The following is a 23,929-nucleotide window of genomic DNA, read 5'->3' on the forward strand; positions in this document are numbered from 1 at the left end:
ACTTCTCTGGAAGACATGGTGGAGTACAAGCTTTGCTCAGAGAAAAGTGTAACTCTAATCTCTCCAATACACACTGCAGAGGCCATCTACTCCAACTAGTAAAAGCTGCAGAATCTTCAAAAGGCATTTAAAAAGCTATACATTTAATGTCTTCATTGTACTCTTTTTCAGCAAGAGTCCAAAAGGACTGAACGTCTCGGAAAACATAGAAGATACATTGGGACAGAAGTTCAAAGTAGTCCAATCTGGGAAAATCCACTGGCTTTCTCATGAGGGATCCTTGGCTGTTGTCTTCAAATGACTGCAACCATTTTGATTGGCTTCGGAAAGTATCTACCGAGATGGGACGGATCTAAGTAGTGAGGCAGGTGGATTACTTTCTCTGCTAAGTTCAGAGAAGACTATTGCCATTCTCTTTCTTGCAAGTCTACTGTTGAAACCACTTGGGTCATTACATAAGGCCATCCAGGAATCTGCTAGTACAGTAGTAGATCTCTGTCCAGCACTGGAAGCTACACTCGGATCAATCAGAGAGAGATCCATTGAAAACGTACTGGAAGAAGCAAAGACTTCAGTCCAGAAGTTGACTAATTAGGGCACTTATATTTAACTCCTTAAATGAAGAAGACAAGAAGTGTGTGTTAAGACAGCTGAAAAAGTGAAGTACACTGACTTGAATCTTACCTCTCTACAACTACAGCTTTTGGGTTCCATCCGCCTCTACGTAGCTTTTACAGATGCCTGTCTTACAAAACACTGACAATTGAGTGGAGTGAGGCACTACCAGCAACGGGGCTGCCATGTGATCAGGACAGAATAGAGAATTTGAACACAGAGTGGAATATCCTACAATAAATGAATGTAGATTTGATTTCAACTTCTTCTTCTTTATCATCACTAATGGGTCGATCCAATTGTTGTGCTGTGTTTCCTGGAATGAAAGAAGTAGGAATTCATCTCTTTCTACCGCCAGTCACAATAGCTACAGCTGAGTGTTCCTTTTCCTCATTGACTAGAATTTTGTGTTCTGAAAGACGTTGCCTTCTGCCTGATCATGAGCATATCATGAGGGACTGGAAGTACTGAACACATGAGAAGCCACCAAAAATGAATGCCCTGCATTTGAGAAGTTCATTAACAGAGTTGTACAAAATTACAAGAAGAAACCAAGAAGGATGTAGACATAGTGCTTCACAGTAGGCTTGTATAGCCAACTTTTAATGTGTGTGATGATTTAAAAACATGAGTTAACTCTAATAAAATGGTCGTGAAAATTTTTTCAGTGTTTACTATGGTGCCATACAGCCCACCTTTGCCCTAACAGTCTCACCCCTCATTGGTCCTCTCCTTGTATTTTTGAACACACACACACACACACACACACACACACACACACACACACACACACACACACACACACACACACACACAATTTCTGTGGAAAACACTGCAGTGAAATATTTGTTCTGTGCGATACTGGTTTATATCCCATTCTATCAGCTGCAGGATTCAGCATCAATTATCCTCCCAATGTAAATAGCAGGCTAGGTTTGTTTATTCTGCTAGGCTGCTTCACTGGCTCATTTGTTCGTGGGAGAAGCCTGAACCTCTAAAGAGCTGTTCGCCTCCCCCCAAACCCCACGTCAGCTTTTCAGTAGAACCCTTTGCCGCCTCACTAAGGTTTGTCTGAGTTCGAGATCCTCAGTAGCAACAGTTCTAATCATCCTGTGCCATGTTTTATAGAGATCATGAGCATTTTACCAGCTGCAGGTTCAGTTACGTCTCTAAAGCTTGAGCAATGGTGGGGAGGAGGAGAAGACGGTGCATCTTCAAGCAGCGGTGGTAGGAGCGGTGTTTGTGCTGGGGGAAGCCCTGGGGAGTGAGTGTTTGGGGGAGGGAAAGGACTTTTTGGCCCTCTTCTCACCTCTACCACCACTAAGGCCTCTGTGTGATAGCAGCCATATTTTGACCCTGTAATATAATAGAGAGAAACTCCTCCTGCCAGGAAAAAAATCAGGTGCGCATAGATGGCCCTCAGTCAGGGCAAGAGGAAATCTAGAATACTTCTCTCTCCTTTCTACCCAGCGAATGGAATATAGCTGCATGGAGACAAACCCATAGGGCTCATCTAGGGTGACCAGATGTCCCAATTTTTATAGGGACAGTCCAGAGATTTGGGGCTTTTTCTTACACAGGTGCCTATTACTCCCCCACCTGCCTCCCCGTCCTGATTTTTTTCACACTTGCGCTCTGGTCAGCCTAGGCTCATCTTTACCCTTCAGATTTCAAGATCTCTCTCTGAACAAGCCCTTTCATCTCTAATGAGATATTACCCCAGGTGCTGGCTGGAATCTACAAAACCTTTCTCTGTCAAGGCAACAGGGCAGGTGCATTGCTGCCTGGGCCTGCCTGCAGAGCGGATGAACTGTAATGGTCAGAGATCGCACCAGCGCAGAAGTATATCGAAGATGAACCCTAAGGAAATTAAGAGTTTAAATTATCCTCCACGTGTCCTGTGTCCCACTAATATGAATCCAGGCAGCGTCATTTGGAAGCTGGACACTTTATGCTTCCATCCCACACTACTGTCAAGGTTTAGCAAATTAGGACAAGTCATAAGAACAACCCCAATGTATCAGTAACTGCTAATGGTAACAATTCACTATCTTTCCCTGCTGCAGTAGCACATTCCTACAGAGAGCAGCTGGAGTGGGGCGGGGGGGAAAGTGGGCCAGTGTAGTAGGATCATATAACGCCTGGAACACTTGTTATGGTGGGAAAACTGCTTGTCACTGCCCGGATGATTGTTTCCCTCTAGGGATTGTCTCCATGTGGAATAACTGCTCTGGAACGACTGCTTCGGATTAGCTAGTCCGTGTGTGAACGCTTGGCCGTCACATTCGAGAATCTACTTTCAAGGGAAGGCACAAGGCAGGCCCTTCCTCCCTGCTCCCAAGGAAGGCACTCCTGGGCTCACTTTACTGCTTTCTTCCTTGCTGCCTCCTCTGTACAGGTAGCTGTGGAGGGGGCGCTCTCCCCTTGCAGTCAGGGTCAGCATGGCGCTAGGGGGCGCTGTGCTGCAGGGAATGGGGCAGGGGGGCTCAGCAGGGGGTGCTCTCCTCTGGCAGTCAGTGTTGGGGCCCCAATGCCCTAGTGCAGAGCTAGGGGGCGCTGTGCTGCAGGGGGCGGGGGGGTTCAGCAGCGGGCGCTCTGCCCTGTCAGTCAGTGTTGGCCCCAATGCGCTAGTGCGGCGCTAGGGGGCGCTGTGCTGCAGGGAGCGGGGCATGGGGCTCAGCAGGGGGCGCTCTGCCCTGGTAGTCAGTGTTGGCCCCAATGCCCTAGTGCGGAGCTAGGGGGCGCTGTGCTGCAGGGAGCGGGGCAGGGGGGTTCAGCAGGGGGTGCTCTGCCCTGGCAGTCAGTGTTGGCCCCAATGCCCTAGTGCGGAGCTAGGGGGCGCTGTGCTGCAGGGAGCGGGGCAGGGGGGTTCAGCAGGGGGTGCTCTGCCCTGGCAGTCATTGTTGGCCCCAATGCCCTAGTGCGGCACTAGGGGGCGCTGTGCTGCAGGGAGCAGGGTGGGGCGCTCTGCCCTGGCAGTGCTGACCCAAATGCAGCACCAGTGGGCGCTCTCCCCGTCAGTCAGTGCTGACTCAGTGCTCCAGTGCGGCACTAGGGTGTGTGGTGTGTTTACTCCCGGGGGTGTGGAACAGGTGCACATGGGGTGGAAGGGACTTTCCCTGCTGCATTCTGGTGCAAGCGCCTTTTCTTGGCCAGAGCTGCCTCCAGAGCAGACTCCTTCTTGGCCACAAAGACACCACAGCTACATTAAATTGACTTTCAAAATTGGTCTAGTTATGCTGAGACAAATACCTAATGTAGATGACTGGGTGTGAGGGGGGCAGGGAGCCCCCCCTACTTTTAAAAGTGGGAGGGCTATACTGACCCACTTACCGGCTGTAAGGGTGAATGACAGGAGGAGGGGCAGAGAGGAGCAAGTGGGGGGTGGGGCCTTGGGGGAAGGGGTGGGGCCTCATGGGAAGGGGCTGTGGGGGAAAGGATGGGGCCTTGGGGTAATTGGCAGTGTGAGGGCAGGGGCTCAGGGAGAAGGGGTGGTGTGGGGGCGGAGCCTTGCACAGGGGGTGGGGCCAATGTTCAGGTGCCTGTGGGGGGGCATTTTTAAGGTGCTTCTGCTGCTGCTCCTGGTAGGGGCCCTAAAATGGTTTGTCTCCCTTCAGTGGGTTTAGTTTGAATTCCAGATTAAACCAGTTGAAGAGCATCTACATTGGGGATTTCCACTAGTATAATTAGAAGATCAGTGTTAAAACGGATTTAGTTACGCTGCTGCAACTTTTCTAATATAGACAAGCCCCTAGATTAGCAATACAGCATATTCCACTTATTAGGAAGCCCCCGGTTGATGGCTGCGAGTTGCCCTTATCTGACCCTGGCTGAGAAGCAGAAGTCAGGGTTGCGGTGCTGTAGCCAGGAAAGGAATCCGTAGGATGTGATTCCCTGCCTCCGGCCCCACAAACGGCGGGGCTGGGAGTCTGTGGGGTGCAGGGTTGTTGGTTTTTTAAAGCTCTCAGTAATGCAAGCCTCTTGCCAATAGCCAGGGCTGTTATCTTTATAGTCAACTGGGCGGTATCGGTTCCAGGCAAAATGTTTCTATTAACTGCAAGTTGCTGTGAGGGTTGTTACTAAGCAGCATCTCCTGTAAATGGAATCTCTGGCTGCTTGTGGTTTCCTTTTCTGTGTCACCTGCCTGAAGAGGAGGGGGTATTCCGGCTACCCTGGTTCCCCGCATGGGAACCGGCTTCTTTGAAATCCCCCTTTATTTGCATGTGAACAGGAGCAGTTCTCTTCTTGTGGTGGGTGAATATATCCCCGTGCATAATTACTGTCTATCCATTTTAGTTTCTAAATCCCTTTGGAGTCCAGTGGCGGGAAGGAGGTCCAGGATTCTGAGGAAATGTGCGGTTGTTCGTTACACCGCTGACGCCTCTGGATGTGCGGGCAGGGCTGGGGAAGGAACTAGGGTGCAGAGAAACCCAGGCAACCCTTGAAAATCAGGACTGTTTCTGTCTCTTGATTTCAGTTCGGTCCAGTAGCTGCCAAGGGCAGAGGATCTGGCACTGGGGTCTCTGCGGTTGATTGCTGCCTCCAAATTGGACCCAACTGCAGCTAGAGAGGAACTGGTCAGAGCCCAGCGCCCGCACTCCAGCGTTCATCTGTCTCGGTGAGAGAGGCGAGGTGACACAAGGCGTGGGTCCCATGGATTCGGAGCAGCCGCTTAGTGGAAGAAAAGGTAAGTAAATAAATTATTTATTTATTTATTTTTATTTATTATAAGGTAACTGACGCTTGACTGAGTAGGAACAGCCTGAAGGCTATGTCTATGTGTAGGGTGTCCAGGTGCCTGGTTTTTGACCGGAAAGTCCAGTTGAAAAGGGGACCTAACAGTGTCCGGTCAGATCTACTGACCAGACAGTTTGGTTATTGCTGGTGGGGGAAGCGCCGGGTCTTCACCTGCACCAGCCCCTACTCAGCCGGGGTCTCCTCCTACCTGCGTTGGGCAGCTGCAGTTCCCAGCCCCAGCTCTGCAGGCGAGTTCCGACCCGGGCAGGGGAGAGATGGGAAGAGCAGTGAGCAATGGTGAGGGTGGGGGTGGGGGAAGAACAAATTGAAGTGGGGCCTCACGGGGCAGGGGCGGGGCTTTGAGGAAAGAGGTGGGGCAGGGGCGGGGCTTTGGGGGAAGAGGCGGGGCAGGGGCGGGGCTTTGGGGAAAAGGAGGGTTGGGGGAAGTTCCAGCACTCCTGCTGGAGTGTCTGTTTTTTAAGTATTACAAAGTTGGCCACCCTACCTATACTGCCAGTTGGCATCAGGAGTCCCAGGTCCCAAGCTCCTACATGCAGGCCCCGCAGTTCGTATGCCCAGCTGCTGTTTTCCAAGCACAGACATGAGATGATGGTTGTGTGGCGAGAGCACTCGCACTTTGTGGGCAGGTGTAACCCAGGCCTGCTGGGTGTGGGGCTCTGTCGCCCTTTGGTGCCACCTAGACCCCCTAGAGATTAATGAGTCTGCTTCAGCCTTAGCTAAGAGGCGGGTGGCTTTTAGCTCAGGCAGCAGAGGCTCCTGGTCAGTGGTCCCAGGTTCAATCCCACCGGCCGACGGACCGTGTTACACCTGGATAGTGTTCATGTGACTGGCTGGGTTTGTTCTTTCTCTCTCTGCTTTATGCTAAGGACAAGTGAGTCGAGTTTGCCATCGCTGCACGTGTTTCACCCAGAATCCCACAGTGGGCATTGCTGAGACCAGCTGCGTGCGGGGAGGGGTGGAGGGGACTGGATAGCTTGTTTATGCAAACACAGGTTTGCGTAGACATACAGTAAATGCACACCAGCTCCTGTGGCTTCATCCGCTGGGCCGTCTGAAATGTTTCTGTCTGGAATATTTTGACATTGGTCGAGCATTCCGTTCCGTGATCGAAGAGATTTCAAAGAAACCATTAACTGCTGCCCAAAACAGTTTTCACTGAACAGACACAGTCATTTATTCCAACAGTACAACGGCATCCTCCATCCAGGGGTCTTCACACCCCTTATAAACAGCCAGAAATAATCCTGACCACCCACGTTGAGGGTCCTATGGGTGTGGGAGAAGGGGAGGGAAATGATCTTTATTTTGCTGAGCTTTTGGTGCCTTAGTTCCATTCAGCCAAAAGAACAAACTTTAGAAATAGTCAGATGAGGAGCCTTAAGGATGCTAAAAGGAAACGGGGCAGAAGGAGAGCCTTGTGGCTAACGCACTGGCCTCACAATCATGAGCTCATGGTTATGTATTCATGCCTCTGCCTCACTGTGATCCAGGGCAAGCTGCCTCTCTCTCTGCCTCGGTTTCCCTATCTGAGAAATGGGGACAATACCACCTAGTGGGTGTGCAAATAACTTTCTTGGTGGCAGAGGGCCGCAGGCATTGGAGGGGGAGGGGCTGTGGAAGCGCAAAGTCAGCGACACCTGGGGATTAGCCAGAGCTTTCCTGCTGCCGTACGTAAACCTGGTTCCTTGTATTAAATGTGGAAGAACAGACCTTTGTGTGTGAGACTGCGAGGGGCTCCGTACCAGGAGCACGTCCTCATCTCTCCAGCAGCATCGATACTTTACCATCAGTTCTCCACCTGGGAAGCCAGTTGTCATGGTGATGGGCCGGCTAATGGCAAGATAATGCTGGTGGTGCTGAATCCATCTGGTGCCACCGCCGCAGGCGACCTAAGGGACCTGAATGGGGTTTGTTCTCTTTCAGGTGATCTGCCTAACAGCAAACTCCAGAGATCTGTTGGGTGGAAAGCCCCGTTGGCTGTCGGCGTGGTGGTCCTAGTCGTGATTGTTGCTGTTGCTCTGGTACTTTTGCATGGTGAGTTGTCGGCCCTCACTGCCCCGCGTTGGGGGGAGGCATGTGGGGGGGTCACATCCCACCCCCCAGATTTCCACCGGGGTGGGAGTTGGGCTGAGCACAGCTGAGGGGGACGTGCCTGGGAAAGGCACCAGCAGCAAGCGCTCCTGCCTGAGTGCCGCTAGGTGGCGCCCCAGAGCAGGGAAGCGAGACCCGCCTGGCAGCCCAGCTCTCTGCCAGAGGGGGGGGCTGAGTGGGGACTCGCATCCCTCCCTCGCCAGCCAGCAGCTGCTCTTAGAGCACATCTGGCCTGGCCTGCCTGGAGCTAAGGGAGTCCGTTGGGGTAACGGGGGGGAAGGTAGTGGGGTCTGGGGTGTGCAATGGGGAGCTGTCATGGGATCTCACCCCCACTTTGAGCTTGTGGGTTCAAAGATGGGGACCCGCAGATATTCTCCCCCCACCCTAACCCTTAGGGTAGGATTCCTTCTCGCTGCCACCAGTCAGGTTAACGTGTCTGACGCACTGCCTGTCCCCCAAGCTTCCCCTGGGGAACCCAGATTCAAACCCCTTGAATCTCTACACACAGGGAAGCAGCCCACTTCCCCCCTCCCTCTCCTGCTCTCTCTCTGCCTGGAGACAATCCTTGTCTCCACAGAGTGGCGCCTAGCTTCCTTCCCCTGAATCCACAGGTAAGGAACTTAACCAAGTCCTGAACTTAAAAGAGTTTATTAAAAGAATAAAAGAAAGAAGAGAAAAAAAAATACACAATCTCTATGAATCCAAGATAGACATTCATAGGGTCTAATCTTATTAATCCCTGGAGAAATTTCTCCCTTTTCCTCAGTACAAACAATACAGGCAAAATTACGAATAATCAATGCAAACACACAGAATTGCAGACACAGGATTCTTATATGCAATTACCCAGTTCTTCTAATACTCACTAGCTTGAATAGAAGAAATTAGTTCAGAAAGATGAGCAGACTTGGTTAAGCGTCTGGTCTGGTGTAGGTCCAGACGGCTAAGAACTCAGAACAAAGAACACAGAGACCCAAGTTCCCGCTCTCTGGGATTTTCAAATTCTCTTCCCTGATTGGTCCTTTGGTCAGGTGTTTCACCAGGTCTGTGTTAACCCTTTACAGGTAGACCTTAACCCTTAACTAACTACTTATGACACGCCCCCCAAATCACCAACAGTGGGAGCACTGGCGGTGATTTCCTCCTAAACTGCAAAACCAACAGAGTAATAAACACATGCCCTATTACATATACTACTAAGCATATAACATGTAAAGAACACTTTTTAGCCACTAGATTCTGGGAAACTGTCACGAGAGAGTGCATCAGCAACTTTGTTGGAAGCTCCTGAAATGTGTTGAATTTCAAAATCAAAGTCTTGGAGAGCTAAACTCCATCTGATAAGTTTTTTGTTGTTTCCCTTGTTAGTATGAAGCCACTTTAGTGCAGCATGATCGGTTTGTAGCTGGAACTGCCGTCCCCAAAGGTATGGGCGTAGCTTTTCCAAGGCATACACAATGGCGTAACACTCTTTTTCACTGACGGACCAGTGGCTTTCCCTCTCAGACAGCTTCTTGCTGAGAAACACGACAGGATGGAAGTTGTGATCCGGTCCTTCCTGCATTAGTACCGCTCCTACCCCACGTTCAGATGCATCGGTGGTAACTAGGAAGGGTTTGTCAAAGTCCGGGGCCCTTAATACAGGGTCAGACATGAGCATCGCCTTAAGCTGGATAAAGGCTTCCTGACACTCATCAGTCCACTTAACTGCATTTGGCTGGGTTTTCCTGGTCAGATCAGTTAGTGGAGCAGCGATTTGGCTGTAGTGTGGTACAAATCGCCTGTAATATCCGGCCAAACCTAAGAAGGATTGGACCTGTTTCTTTGACCTTGGGACAGGCCACTGTTGGATAGCCTGCACCTTGGCCTGTAGGGGGTTGATGGTTCCTTGACCCACCTGGTGTCCTAGGTAAGTCACTCTGTTTTGGCCTATTTGACACTTTTTGGCCTTAACAGTTAGTCCTGCCTGCCTGATGCGCTCAAAAACCATTTTCAAATGTTCTAGGTGTTCAGGCCATGAATCAGAGAAAATGGCCACATCATCGAGGTATGCAACTGCACAGTCTTCCAATCCTGCTAGTAAACCATCCACCAGCCTTTGGAAGGTGGCAGGTGCATTCCGCAGTCCGAATGGAAGCACAGTAAACTCATACACCCCTGCATGGGTGATGAAGGCAGATTTTTCCCTGGCGGGTTCATCTAGTGGTACCTGCCAGTATCCTTTGGTTAAATCAATGGTAGAGATGAACTGGGCACGTCCCAACTTTTCCAATAGCTCATCAGTGCGTGGCATTGGATAGTTGTCTGGACGAGTTACAGCATTGAGCTTACGGTAGTCCACACAAAAGCGTATTTCCCCATCTGGTTTGGGAACCAGAACCACTGGAGATGCCCATGCACTGGTAGAAGGGCGGATGATACCCATCTCCAACATGTTGTCAATCTCCTGTTTAATAGCAACTTTGGCATGAGGTGACACCCTGTAGGGTGGGGTCCTAATCGGGTGAGCATTACCTGTGTCAATGGAGTGGCAGGTTTGCTCAGTCCGTCCTGGGTTGGCTGAGAACAAGGGCGCAAAGTGAGTGCACAGCTCCTTGATCTGTTGACGCTGCAGACGTTGCAGGGTTGTGGTGAGGGTCACCTCTTCCACACCACCATTTCTTTTACCTTCGTAGTAGACACCTTCAGGCCACTCGGTGTCATCTCCTTCCTGAACTGTAAAGTGACAGACCTGTAATTCTCTGGGATAAAAGGGCTTTAGAGAGTTAACATGAAACACTTTAGGCTTTAAAGAGGAATCAGGGAATGTTATGAGGTAGTTAACAGCTCCCAGGCGCTCCTGGACCATGTATGGTCCTTCCCAGGACGCTTCCATCTTATGGGCCTGTTGCGCCTTCAAGACCATGACCTGGTCTCCTACCTTGAAGGACCGCTCCTTGGCATGTCGATCATACCAGACCTTTTGCTCCGCTTGAGCATCTTTTAAGTTCTCTCGAGCAAGGGCCCAAGAGTCTCGGAGGGTGTTTTGAAGGTTGCTTACAAAGTCCAGAATGTTAATCCCTGGAGGAGGTGTAAACCCCTCCTATTGCTGCTTTACCAGCTGTAATGGCCCCTTAACCTCATGGCCATATACCAGCTCGAATGGTGAGAATCCTAAACTGGGATGTGGAACAGCCCTGTAGGCAAACAGCAACTGTTGTAACACTAGATCCCAATTATTGGAGTGTTCATTGACGAATTTGCGGATCATGGCCCCCAATGTTCCATTAAACCTTTCCACTAGGCCATTAGTTTGGTGGTGGTACGGGGTGGCAACCAAATGATGCACCCCATGAGTTTCCCACAGGTCTTTCATGGTCCCTGATAGGAAATTTGTTCCCGAATCTGTAAGAATTTCAGAGGGCCAACCCACCCTGGTAAAAATGTCAGTTAAGGCCTGGCACACAGTTTGAGCCCTGGTGTTGCCTAGAGCTACTGCTTCCGGCCATCTGGTAGCAAAGTCCACAAAAGTCAGTATGTACTGCTTTCCTCTGGGGGTCTTTTTTGGGAAAGGACCCATAATATCCACAGCTACTCGCTGAAATGGGACCTCAATTATGGGAAGTGGCTGGAGAGGGGCCTTGACCTGGTCTTGAGGTTTTCCTACCTTTTGGCATACCTCACAAGACCGGACATACTTGGCAACGTCCTTGCCCATCCCCTCCCAGTCGAAGGACCTTCCCAACCTGTCTTTGCTTCGGTTCACCCCAGCATGGCCACTGGGATGATCATGGGCTAAGCTTAAGAGCTTTTCCCGTTACTTCGTCGGAACTAGCAACCGTTTTTGAGGATGCCAGCCCTCCTGGTGTCCACCAGAAAGACTTTCCTTGTATAAAAGTCCTTGGTCTACAACGAACCGGGATCGGTTAGTGGAGCTGAGAGGCGGTGGGTTGCTGCGTGCCGCCGCCCATGCTTTCTTGAGGCTGTCATCAGCTTCCTGCTCAGTCTGGAACTGTTCCCTTGAGGCGGGAGACACCAGTTCCTCTGGAAGTGATGTAGGTGATGAGATTGTTTCTGTTGACTGTGAACCGCTCTCCGCTGGTCCACGAGGTGTTATTTCAGGCTCCGGCTGAGCCTCTAGGGTAGGCTTGTGTGCTGGTTTTTCCAGTTCAGGCCCGTTGTCGCCCTCTGGCGGTGGAGTTGTAATCGCTGGCGCCGGTGCTGGCGCTGGTTGCTCTTCCAGTTCCGGTTCTGGGACTGGATGTAGTATGGCTGCTGTAGGTGTTGGCATGGGATCCGGTTCCACCACCTCTGTCTGGGTCTCTGGTAACACAGACGGGGTCTTGGTGGATGGCTCAGGAACAGGTATGGGTGCAGCAGCTCGTCTGGCTTGGCTGCGTGTAACCACTCCCACTGTTTCTGGCGGCTCAACGTGATGGGCCAAGTGGTTGCCCAGTATCATGGGGACAGAATAATTGTCATAGACAGCAAAAGTCCACGTCCCTGACCAGCCCTTGTACTGGACAGGTAAACGCACTGTAGGTAATGTTACAGGTTTTGACATGAAGGGGCGAACTGTCACTTTGGTTTTCGGGTTGATGAATTTGGGGTCCACGAAGGTTCGGTGGATAGCTGACACATGTGCTGCAGTGTCTCTCCATGCGACAACTGCCTTTCCGTCCACTCTCAAAGTTTCCCTAAAGCATATGGGTATTTGAGAGATATCTACTTCCGGGTTTCCTTGGTGTGCAGGTGCAAGGAGTTGGACCCGGTTCAGGTTCTTTGGGCATTTGGCTCTGATATGCCCCAGTTCATTGCATCCAAAACATCGCCCACTTGATGGGTCACGGGGTGGTGTTGGTTTACTGGAAACTGGTGAGGTAGAAGAAGAGGTAGGGTGTGACTGTGCTTGGGTTGTAGGTGTGGGCTTGATTGGCCCTCGATGGTAAGGTTTAGTCTCGGTGGGTACCTTGTGTGAATCGCTCCCTTTGGCAGTAGCTTTCGTGTTGTCTACCGATGCCATCCATCTGGCTCCTATCTCTCCTGCCTCAGTGAGAGTTTTAGGTTTACCATCTTGGATGTAGCGTCTAATGTTCTCAGGAACACCATCTAGGAACTGCTCCATCAATATCAGGAGGTGTAGGTCGTCTAGCTCCTCAACCTTGGATCCTGATATCCAGGAGAAATAGTGTCTTTCCAGGTAAGCAGCGTGCTCTGGAAATGACATCTCTGGTTTCCATTTCTGGGCTCTGAAACGCTGACGGGCGTGATCAGGGGTGATGCCCATTCTGAGTCTGGCCTTGGTTAGGAACAGTGGAAAGTCGTCCATCTGGTCTTTAGGCATTTCAGCTGCCACAAGGGATAATTGTCCGCTGAGCTGTGACCTCAGCTCCATCATGTATTGGTCTTTAGGAAGATGGTATCCAATACAGGCCCTCTCAAAGTTTTCTAAAAAGGCCTCAACATCATCCCCTGCCTTGTAGGCGGGAAATTTTTTCCGAAAAGTGTGATCAGTAGGTGGATGGGGTGGTGGATTATGCTGCTTAGCCTGTTCTACTTCCAGAGCCTGCCTCTGGATTTCCAGATCTTTCTCTCTTAATTCCATTTGTCTGATGTGGTCTGCCTCTCTGGCTTTCTGGTCTGCCTCCATGGCCGCCATGGCCATCTGGTGTTCTCTCTCTTTGGCTTCCAGGATTTTTATTTGCAATCGAGCAAGCTCTAGTTGGTCACTTGTTTCCGTCATATCTGTGCCTTGGGGTGCTGGCCACCCCCTCCCTGTTTATGATAACTTGAGTAGAGAAAGGGTAATTAATCCTGTGTATAGCAAATTGTGTGTTGCAACTCTCTATTGTTCTGTACTGAGCAACAGGGAAAATCTAAAAAACTCTCTGTCTCTCTGTGAGAAAAGACTAGTGAAAATCTTGGCTTCCTGGCTTCTGCATTTCAAAAGTCACAGGACAAAAACTGGCTTCAGGAGCTTTCTCTCCTCACCAAACCTGTTTTCCCTGTTGGACGGGATGAGCTCAGAGGAGCACTCCCCCCACCCAAGGAATCCTGATCACACAAAGGAAGGACACACCTCCTTGCAACCTGTGAGGGCACTTCCCCCCACCTAAGGAATGCACACACTTTCTTTTCCTCCAAGGTGCTTTTCTATGCCACCCGAAAGAAAACTGCTTTCACAAAGCCTGCTGGAAACTTAATTCCCTCCAGCCAAACTGCTGGAACTGCTTCTAACAATACCACTTAGAAACAGAAGACTAGTAAACTACCTCTTCTCTCAGGTTGCTTTCCTGCTCTAGAAGAAGAGAATAGCTTCCTTCAGCGTAGCCCAGCTGAAAAAACTCCTTCTAACAATGGGTTCGAAACTCCGCTGCCACCATGTCATGGGATCTCACCCCCACTTTGAGCTTGTGGGTTCAAAGATGGGGACCCGCAGATATTCTCCCCCCACCCTAACCCTTAGGGTAGGATTCCTTCTCGCTGCCACCAGTCAGGTTAACGTGTCTGACGCACTGCCTGTCCCCCAAGCTTCCCCTGGGGAACCCAGATTCAAACCCCTTGAATCTCTACACACAGGGAAGCAGCCCACTTCCCCCCTCCCTCTCCTGCTCTCTCTCTGCCTGGAGACAATCCTTGTCTCCACAGAGTGGCGCCTAGCTTCCTTCCCCTGAATCCACAGGTAAGGAACTTAACCAAGTCCTGAACTTAAAAGAGTTTATTAAAAGAATAAAAGAAAGAAGAGAAAAAAAAAATACACAATCTCTATGAATCCAAGATAGACATTCATAGGGTCTAATCTTATTAATCCCTGGAGAAATTTCTCCCTTTTCCTCAGTACAAACAATACAGGCAAAATTACGAATAATCAATGCAAACACACAGAATTGCAGACACAGGATTCTTATATGCAATTACCCAGTTCTTCTAATACTCACTAGCTTGAATAGAAGAAATTAGTTCAGAAAGATGAGCAGACTTGGTTAAGCGTCTGGTCTGGTGTAGGTCCAGACGGCTAAGAACTCAGAACAAAGAACACAGAGACCCAAGTTCCCGCTCTCTGGGATTTTCAAATTCTCTTCCCTGATTGGTCCTTTGGTCAGGTGTTTCACCAGGTCTGTGTTAACCCTTTACAGGTAGACCTTAACCCTTAACTAACTACTTATGACAGGAGCCCAGGGAGGCAGTGGGGCAGGGTGACCTGTAGGGCTCTGGGGGAAGCAGTGGGGGGCTGGGGCAATGGGTGGAGGTCTGGGGAAGGCAGTAGGGGCTGGGGCAATGGGGAGGGGTGTGGGGGAGGAATTAGGGGCCAGGAGCATTGGGTGGGGGGCAGTGGGGGCCAGGAGCGATTGGGGGAGGCATTAGGGGCCAGGGGCGACGGGGAGAGGTGTGGGAAAGGCATTAGGGGCCAGGAGCATTGGGTGGGGGCCTGGGGGAGGCAGTGGGGGCCAGGGGTGATGGGGAGGGGTGTGGGGGAGGCATTAGGGGCCAGGAGCATTGGGTGGGGGGCTGGGGGAGGCGGTGGGGGCCAGGGGTGATTGGGGGAGGCATTAGGGGCGATGGGGAAGGGTGTGGGGGAGGCATTAGGGGCCAGGAGCATTGGGTGGGGGGCTGGGGGAGGCATTAGGGGCGATGGCAGGGGTGGGGAACTGGCAGAGGCAGCGGGGGCCAGGGCACCAAAATACAAGTTCGCCCAGGGTGCCGTTTTCCCTAAGGCCAACCCTGGCAGGGCTGGCCTAAAGGGTGGGCGACACGGGTGACTGCCCGGGGTGCCTTGGTCAAGAGGGAATTGCTGTAGGGTGCCTGGGGCAATCACCAAGAAGGTGACCCTGGCTGTGGTGGCAAGGGGGGGGCCCTGCCATTGTGGCCCCCTCACATCAGCAGTTACAAGTCAGGCCAGAAATTACACATGTGGGTTGCTTCCATCCACTGCCTGTGCTGGTCCCTTTTGTTGCCTTCTCTAATATTCTGACACCATTGACCTTTTAACAGAGATGCGGGCTTAAAACTGCTTTCAGGGTCCCCCCCCACACTCTGGGGTACAGTTGTGGGGACCCGCATGAAAGACCCCCTAAGCTTATTTCTACCCGCTTAGGTTAAAAACTTCCCCAAGGCACAAATCCTTCCTTGTCCTTGGTCGGTATATTGCTGCCACCACCAAGTGATTTACACAAAAATTCAGGGAAGGGTCACTTGGAATCCCTATTTCCCCCCCCCCCAAAATATCCCCACAAGCCCCTTCACCCCCTTTTCTGGGGAGGCTGGAGAATAAACGACCAACCAATTGCCTTAGCAATGTGAGCACAGACCAGACCCTTTGTCTTCAGGACACTGAAATCAATCAGGTTTTTAAAAGAAGACCTTTTATTATAAAGAAAAAAGTAAAAGCATCACACCTGCAAAATCAGGGTGGAAGGTAACTTTTATAGGGTAATAAAAAAGTTTAAAACATAGAGGATTCCCCTCTGGGCTCAGCTTCACAGTTACAAAACCAGGAATGGAACTACCTCTGTACCATAGGGAAATTCACAAGCCAAAACAAAAGATAACCTAACGCATTTCCTTGCCCCTACTCAGTTTCTGTGGTTTTAGATGGATTATTCCGGGTATATTTTTCAGGAGATATTGTACCTGCTTGGCTTCTGTCCGGAGAGGGAACAACACACAGAACAACAAAACAAATCCTTTCTCCCCCTCACCCCACCCTGATTTGAGAGTATTTTCTTTCCTCATTGGTCCTTCTGGTCAGGTGCCAACAAGGTTATTTGAACTGCTTAACCCTTTACAGGGAAGGCAATCCAGTACAGCTGCCAAGGAGGGATTTTATGCTACTGAATGAGCTGGCATACATAAAGGTTGCCACCCTTCCCCCTATATTCATGACACAGCCCTTCTGGCTGAAAGTGTTTTTCGAGTTTGTGGGGACGGTCCCTCCACAGGAAGGCTGAGGAGACTTGTGGGATCAGATTTTAAAATGCTCAGGGCCAGATGTTCAGCACCCAACGTGCCGAGCCCTTTTTGAAAATCCAGTGGCTTATTTTGTTGTCTAAGTGGGAAACTGAGAGCTTGTGCAAATCTGGCCCTGAAAGCTTCTGAAACATTCAGCAGCTGGACAGAAGGGCTGCACAAAGAGGAAGGCTGGAAACAGTGTGTTAGACCAGAGGACAAATCAACCCCAAGCAAACAACAAAAACACCTTTAAACAGGCAGATCTGGGGTTGCACCTGGTACGTGACCTAGCTCAGTGTCAGTTGATTCATTGGTGCAGAAAGGTGCTACCCACGATACACGCTGATCGGCTTTCTGTAGATTTCTCCCTTGAATTTAGAGAAAGCAAAGGGACACGTCTCTTATCGCTGTTATTCTCTTAACTTCAGTGAAATCTCCTCTGGAATCCAAGCTGCCTCATGTCTCCACCCCAGTCCATCTAAATGTAAGATTCCCTGCTCCCTGCTGCCCGGACGGCTGGGTCGGGTACAGAGGGAAATGCTACTATTTCTCTGAGGGCGAGGGGACCTGGGACTCCAGCGAGAGCTTCTGCTCTTCACTCAATGCCTCCCTGGCTGGGATCGACACCGAGAAAGACCTGGTAAGGAAAAACAAAAAATAAAACCGGTATAGGCACCAAGCCACATGTTGGCACGATCTTGTCCCAGGGCCTCAGGGCAGAGGACGGGGCAGGGCCATGGTCCGGGCGCGCCCAGCCTCCCCAAATGCAGGAGACATGCGCTGCCCATGTCCTCCCGGTCCCAGATCTGTGCCCAGCTCTCGCCCAGCAGTTCAGAGGGTGGGAAGGAACTTTGGAAACAGAACAGGTGCAGAAAAGGATGGAAATAGGGTTGGAGGAAAGAGACTTTAGCGTTTCGTTTTTAAGCAGTTGTTTCCAAAGTCCATGGTACAGTGGTTCAGCCGTTTGTCTGCCTTACCAGAGGAGACTCAAGGAGCTTGGCCTGTTTAACCTAACCAAACTAAGTCTGCGGGGAGATAGGACTTCCCTCTATAAATACATCAGAGGGATAAATACCAGGGGGGGAGAGGAGTTAATATAGAAACAAGAACAAATGGATATAAACTGGCCATCAACAAGTTTAGGCTTGAAATTGAGTGAAGGTTTCTAACCATCGGAGTGATGATCTGGAACAGGCTTCCAAGGGGAGCAGTGCTGGCAAAAAACCTAAGTGGCTTCAAGACTGAGCTTGATAAGTTGACGGAGGGGATGGGATGGTGGGACTGCCTGCAATGGCGTGTGGCCGATCTGCGACTGCCAGTAGCAAATATCTCCAACGTTTGGAGAGGACACTGGATGGGGAGGGCTCTGAGTTACTACAGAGAATTCTTTCCCAGTGTCTGGCTGGTGGGTCTCGCCCACATGCTCAGGGTCTAACTGGTCGCCAGAATTTCCCCCCAGCTCAGATTGGCAGAGACCCTGGGGGGGAGTTCACCTTGCTCTGCAGCATGGGGCATGGGTCACTTGCAGCTTTAAACTAGAGTAAATGGTGGATGCTCTGTCACTTGAAGTCTTTAAATCATGATTTGAGGACTTCAGTGACTCAGCCAGAGGTTAGGGGTCTGTTACAGGAGTGGGTGGGTGCGGTTCTGTGATATGCTGGAGGTCTAGAAGATCAGGATGGTCGCTTCTGGCCTTAAAGTCTATGAGTCTTGCAGACAAGTGATATCTGCCCCATTCCCTCAACAGATATCCTCACCAGTCCCCCACCAGATACCTGCCACTGTACCCAACAGCAGTGAGTAAGCATGTTAGCTGAATGTTGCTATTAAAACAATTAGCAGCAAAATAGTTAACATTGAGTTAGACACCATTAGGTTTCAGAGTTAACACAAGTGGAGCTGAACTGTGCAGTTCATAGCTAACGTGTGAGGCTCTCTGCAGATTCAGGGACCATCTATGGTAGGAAAGCAATTTGTTTTAGGCAGCAGGTCCCCTTGAAACAGTGACTGAAAATAGTTTAACGGCTTCAACAGCATTACAGACTATAATGAATAATGGTTTTTGTTTGTTTGTTTGTTTTTAAAGAAGTTCATTATGCGATATAAAGGCGTCTCTGAGTTCTGGATTGGCCTGAAGCGAGAATCGGCGCAGCTCTGGCGATGGGTGAATGGCGAACAGTTCAACAACCTGTGAGTCCTTTTTCTAGCTAGTCACTTTGTTGGGTTCCAAATGGGAAAAGGGCTGAATTTGAGCAGATAAAAAAAATGTGTTATTCCCCAAATAACGCTGATTACTTTTCTCCTTTGTGACATTTCCCCCCCAGTCTTTGGGGTTCATCTCCATTGCTGACCTAGCAGATCAGTGGGTTGCTGCTTCCCCTCCAACCCTCTAACTGGCAGCTTAGGTGGAAATGAGACCCATGGTACTTCCTGAAAAGTTCACTGGGGATTTAAGCCCAGATTTTAAAGGTACTTAAGCGTTACTCAGCATTTCAAAGCCTAAATAACTTAGGAACATAAGGCTGTGTTTCAAAAGTGCCGTAGGCACCTAAGTCACTTAGGCCATGCACTGCTGAGCAGAGGAGCAGTGCCTAAATACCTTTCACAATCTGGACCTTAGCCCTTCCCCCTCCTCCCTAGAGAAAAAAAGGTAGGAAGAGAGGCTCCAGTGCCCATGCGGAGTCAATGCCAATGGCTGCTGGTGAAGAATCCCACAGGACAATCACTGAGGTGGCAGCTGTGCTGCAGAAATAACCATGCTTGTAACCCAGCTATGTTAAAAGAGTTCGGTGTCTTGCATTGCCAGTGTGGACAGAAGACCGTTCCTTAACCCTACTGGAGATCAGCCTTTAAGGCTACGTCTTCACTACCCGCCGTATCGGCGGGTAGCAATCGATTTATCGGGGATCGATATATCGCGTCTCATCTAGACGCAATATATCGATCCCCGAATGAGCTCCTGTCGACTCCGGAACTCTACCAACCTGAACGGCGGTAGCAGAGTCGACATGGGGGGCTGCAGACGTCGATCCCGCGCCATGAGGATGGTAGGTAATTCGATATAAGATACTTCGACTTCAGCTACGTTATTCACGTAGCTGAAGTTGCATATCTTAGATCGATTTCCCCCCGTAGTGTAGACCAGCCCTTAGTCTTTTCCTTCCCACCGCTGTTGCCTGGAAGAGTTTGAGTGGAATTATTGGTGCAGGAAGGGGGTGATCCTGGGGGGTTTCACTGGGTGGGCCCGTCCGAGGGGGCACGTGCCTGGCTCCTGCCCAACTCTTATCGCCCGGGTGTCTCTGTTGCAGGTTTACGGTAAGAGGAGACGGCGACTGCGCGTACCTGAGCGATGATTTTGCCACTTCGTCATGGTGCTCCACGAAGCGCTACTGGATCTGCAGCAAACCCGACGGGATGCAAAGGGAGGACGCGATGGCGGGGGACTGAAGGGCGAAGGCTGGGAAAACGCCTCAAGGCCCAGCTGCCTGACGCTCCAAATGTCGCTCAATAAGATCCTCAATAGAGCTTGACAGATTCTTTTTGTTGTTGTAAATAAGCCTCTTTTCTAACCTGCTCTCTACTGTGGCCCCTGTATAGCCTCTTTGTCCTGGGTGTATAACTAAGACCCGGTCTACACTTAAAACTCACTCCTGAATGCTGTAGCTAGGCCGACGTCACCCCCAGTGTAGACACAGCTAAGTTGACCTAGCTACCGTCACTGGGAAGGCGGAGTTCCTACAGTGATGGGAAACCCCCTTCCCCCACTGTAGGATGTGTCTGCTCTGGGGTTATGCCAACGTAGGCTGCTGCCATGTCCCCATACTGTGGACATGGATTAAAACCCCTTCCCAGCTCCCCCTGCTGTTGTCTGTCAGGGTGTGTCTACACTGCAGTGGGGGTATGTGATTAAAGCAATGAAGGTGCAGCAGCAAAGGTCTTTACCCAGGGTTCCAGCCTGTGTTGCTGCGCCATCATTGCTCCAGTATGAGCTACATTAAAATTAGCATGTGTATGTCTACACGAATGGCAACCAAACCCTGTGATTGCAATGTGGACACACCCTCAGCTCCGCTGTGCCGGCCGAGCAGGAAGGCAGGACTGCTTGAAAACGGACGGAGACTATCGTAAACAGCAACAGGCTAAGACAATCCACAGCAAGCAGGGATGTGAGGCAGCCGCACACAACATCCTCCCAAAGGAAGGAAGCTGCGGCAAGAGACAAGCAGCCAGGCTGTGGATTTTCTTCGACTGTTGCAGAACCAGGCTCTGCTCGCTCATGCTGTCTCCCAACCCTGAGCAACAAAGTTGTGAGTTAAGGTTAAATGGGACAGGGATCTGAACTCACCAATGGGCCCCTTGTTGAGGCTTCTAGTGATGCCTCCTGCAAAGGGTCGACCTGTGTTGCATTGTCTTCCAGATCAAAATGTGGTAGCTGCATCTTTGACGGAGAGTCTCCATTGTGGAGCAAAGAAGATAATTAAGGAGGGCCAGAAATGAGGCGCAGATTCCAATGGAAATCAAAATGTCTGTATGTTTGAGAGCGTTTCGGTCTTGCTGGGCTTCTTGAGCCTGGAAAGAGAAGGCCAGGCACGCGTGCATGCCAGGAGAAGTTGATAACTAGCTAGGTTTACTAGCAGAAAAGTCACAGAGGCGCTGGCGCCCTGTGAAGAAGCTGTGGAGCTGCCCAGGAGAGGGGTTTACTTTGTGAGAAGGCATCGGGTTGTGTACTCTGTACTAGCAATAAGGAATTGTGGGTTGCTGTCACCGTTGCATCCCGCCACAAGAATTTGCTTACAAACTCATAGGCAGAGTGAATGCCTTTTAATCTCATTGAGTTATCTTTCAAGGCGAGTTCGAGGCAGAGAAGCCGAGGTATGTAGAACCCTTTCAATTGCACTTGACTTTCCCTGTGATCAAGTTTTTAATCAGTGAGCAAAACAAACCGCAAAATCTGATTCAGGGTAAGCGGGCTGGTTTCTTGACTTTGATCTTTGTCTGTATAAGGGTCATTTGCAAATGTTGCTTAAGAGTTTAATTCCCCTTGGACTCACTTGCCAGCTAAGTTACAAGTACTTTTGTGGAGGACAAGATGCACATTTTCCCCTAGTTTGAGATGGCTGGGTATTTTCTAGCTGCATCATCTGTTCAAACCATGGCAGCGGAATCTAAATAATTGAAATATATAAAGTCTCACAACTAACGAAAAATTAATCATGTGATACCATGGAGTGTTCACTGTTCACCTATTTAATGATTTGCTGTTTACTTCTTTTGTTTTATAAAGTTTGCTATGACTTTGTCAGTCCTAAAGCTAACAGTCAAAAAAAGAAAACAAAACACTTTGTATTTTTTTCCTTCTGCTGTAATTTGCTCATAGTCATAGAGTTTAAGGCTAGAAGGAACATCTTGTTTTATTCAGTCTGTCTTCCCCCATTCTAACTTAGAGACAACTGAAAGTTTTCTGATGAAAAGTTTGTCAGAAAACAGGATTTAGTTGAACATTAACTTCTCTTTTTTGCAGAAACTTCATTTCCAATGACTTTATATTTTAGTTTTCTGAAGGGTGTTTTTTTTCCCCCCAATACACTTTCAGGGGAAGCCCCAATGGTTTTTAGAATTTTTGAAATTGTGCTGTTTTTTTTTGTTTGTTTCATCTCTCCACTTTCTAGCTGCCTTCCAACTTTAGCCACATGGAAAACTAAGAGCGTTTCTGATAGTAATGTGTTGTGTTAAATGAACATTTCAATGTGAAAGTGTTCCTTAAAAAACTACCCTCCTACCCAGACGCATACAAACCCTTTCTCACTCACTGTCTCCCAAGTGGAAGAAATTAGGAACGAGTAAAAACATATAAGTGGGGAAAGAAGTTTTGCACTTAAATTGTTCCATTAGGATGTTTAAAAATGTTTTTTTGGGGATTTTTTTTTCCCCTGTGGAAACTTTTGCAGGACAAAATGCTGCTTTTCCAGCTAGTTCTAGTCTGTGGTGTTGTTGTTGTTGTTGCCTTTTATGTATCGTTTATTTTTATTTTTCCCCCTGGCCTAGCGCCATCTGATGGGCCGGAGTAGACATTGCAATGTCTAGATTTGCTGCAGAGCACCCAAATCTTCTGCTGTGTAGCTAGAGTGGAGACCAGCACTGGGAGAAAGGTGAGTCAGAAGCATATTGTATTTGACATGAGCTGGGTGACTCCTCCACACTATCCCAGTGGGAAACACCCACTGCAAAGATTAAAAGCGGGGGGAGGAGAGCTAATATAGTAATCAGCAGTACAAACTCAATACAGGGATTATTGTATAGATTTAATGTATCTAACTCTGTAATTACTTGCACTTGTAATTAAAATAATTTAATCAACACTCTGAGGCCTGTGTTCGTAAAGATCTGTCCTCTTACAGCCCTGGCCTGCGAAGTGCAGCTCTGCGTGTGTTCCCTTCCTAGGTGCGTTCGCATGCAGACAAGTTCATTCTGTGCGTGCCCGTGCCCCTGGGGGGCGCTGTTTCTCTTGTGTATTTCTAAAGCGTCCCAGCACTGACAGAGCGGAGGGTGGTGTTTTTCCAGGCCCGGCGACGGCCCTCCGCCTTTGAGAACTTCATCCAAAGCCCGAACCTTAGTCCTGTTTGTCCCTCAATGAAACAGGGGATCCGCTAATGCCATTTATATCAGGACAGCTTCTCTCTGGCAAATCCATTTAACGTTACCACTGCAGATTTCACTGCGAATCTGATTCTCCTTCCACACCCCACAGCTGTTTCCAGTGTCAGGGGCCGATAGTGAGACCCTGCAGAAAAACCGAGAGAGTCACCAGTGGAGTCTAGGGCCATGGCTACACTTGCAAATTTGCAGCGCTGCAGCAGGGTGTGAAAACACACCCTCTCCAGCGCTGCAAATTGCGGCGCTGCAAAGCGCCAGTGTGGTCAAAGCCCCAGCGCTGGGAGCGCGGCTCCCAGCGCTGTACGTTATTCCCCACAGGGAGGTGTAGTACGGACAGCGCTGGGAGAGCTCTCTCCCAGCGCTGGCGCTTTGACTACACTTAGCGCTTCAAAGCGCTGCCGCGGCAGCGCTTTGAAGTGCAAGTGTAGCCATAGCCTAGATCTCTTGCCTAGCTCCTAGAGCAGCGCTTGCTTGTTGTTAGCACTCGGGTTTTTTTCCCCCACAGGGTTCAGATACCGCAGTGAGTGTGAAATGAGCTGGTAGGAGAATGGGAGAGAAACAAACCACCTGTGATGGGGGTTAGTCGCGTGGCTGCATGCACGGCAGGAACGTGCACAGACACCGAGGGAAAGGATGACTGCAAGTGTAACCCAGGCCTGCTGGGACCTGGGCTCTGTCCCCCTCTAGTGGCTGAGAGGTGAATGAGTCTGCTACAGCCTCGCTTTTAGCTCACGCAGCAGAGCTGGGGGCTAGTCAGTTATTTTTTGCCAAGGTCCAAATTTCTTGGTCAAAACCAAGCCAAGGCCCAGACTCCAGAGGAACATTTTTCACGCCACACTCACAACAATAAGTAAATAGAAAGAGTTTTTGTGGGCCATTCAAA

General features: G+C 49.9%; 1 protein-coding gene across 1 annotated transcript in view; it reads left to right on the top strand.

The window, feature by feature from the left end:
* Positions 1-20,762, top strand: part of LOC123344979 (C-type lectin domain family 2 member D-like) — a 44,848-nt gene extending 24,086 nt beyond the window's left edge. Inside the window, exon 5 of the mRNA XM_044981484.1 lies at positions 19,701-20,762. Within this exon, the coding sequence (XP_044837419.1) occupies positions 19,701-19,839 (139 nt within the window). The 3' untranslated portion in view covers positions 19,840-20,762. The remainder of the gene's footprint in view (positions 1-19,700) is intronic.
* The last annotated feature ends 3,167 nt before the right edge of the window (positions 20,763-23,929 follow it).

The sequence above is a fragment of the Mauremys mutica genome, chromosome 12, assembly GCF_020497125.1.
Source record: "Mauremys mutica isolate MM-2020 ecotype Southern chromosome 12, ASM2049712v1, whole genome shotgun sequence".
Lineage (NCBI taxonomy): Eukaryota > Metazoa > Chordata > Testudines > Geoemydidae > Mauremys > Mauremys mutica.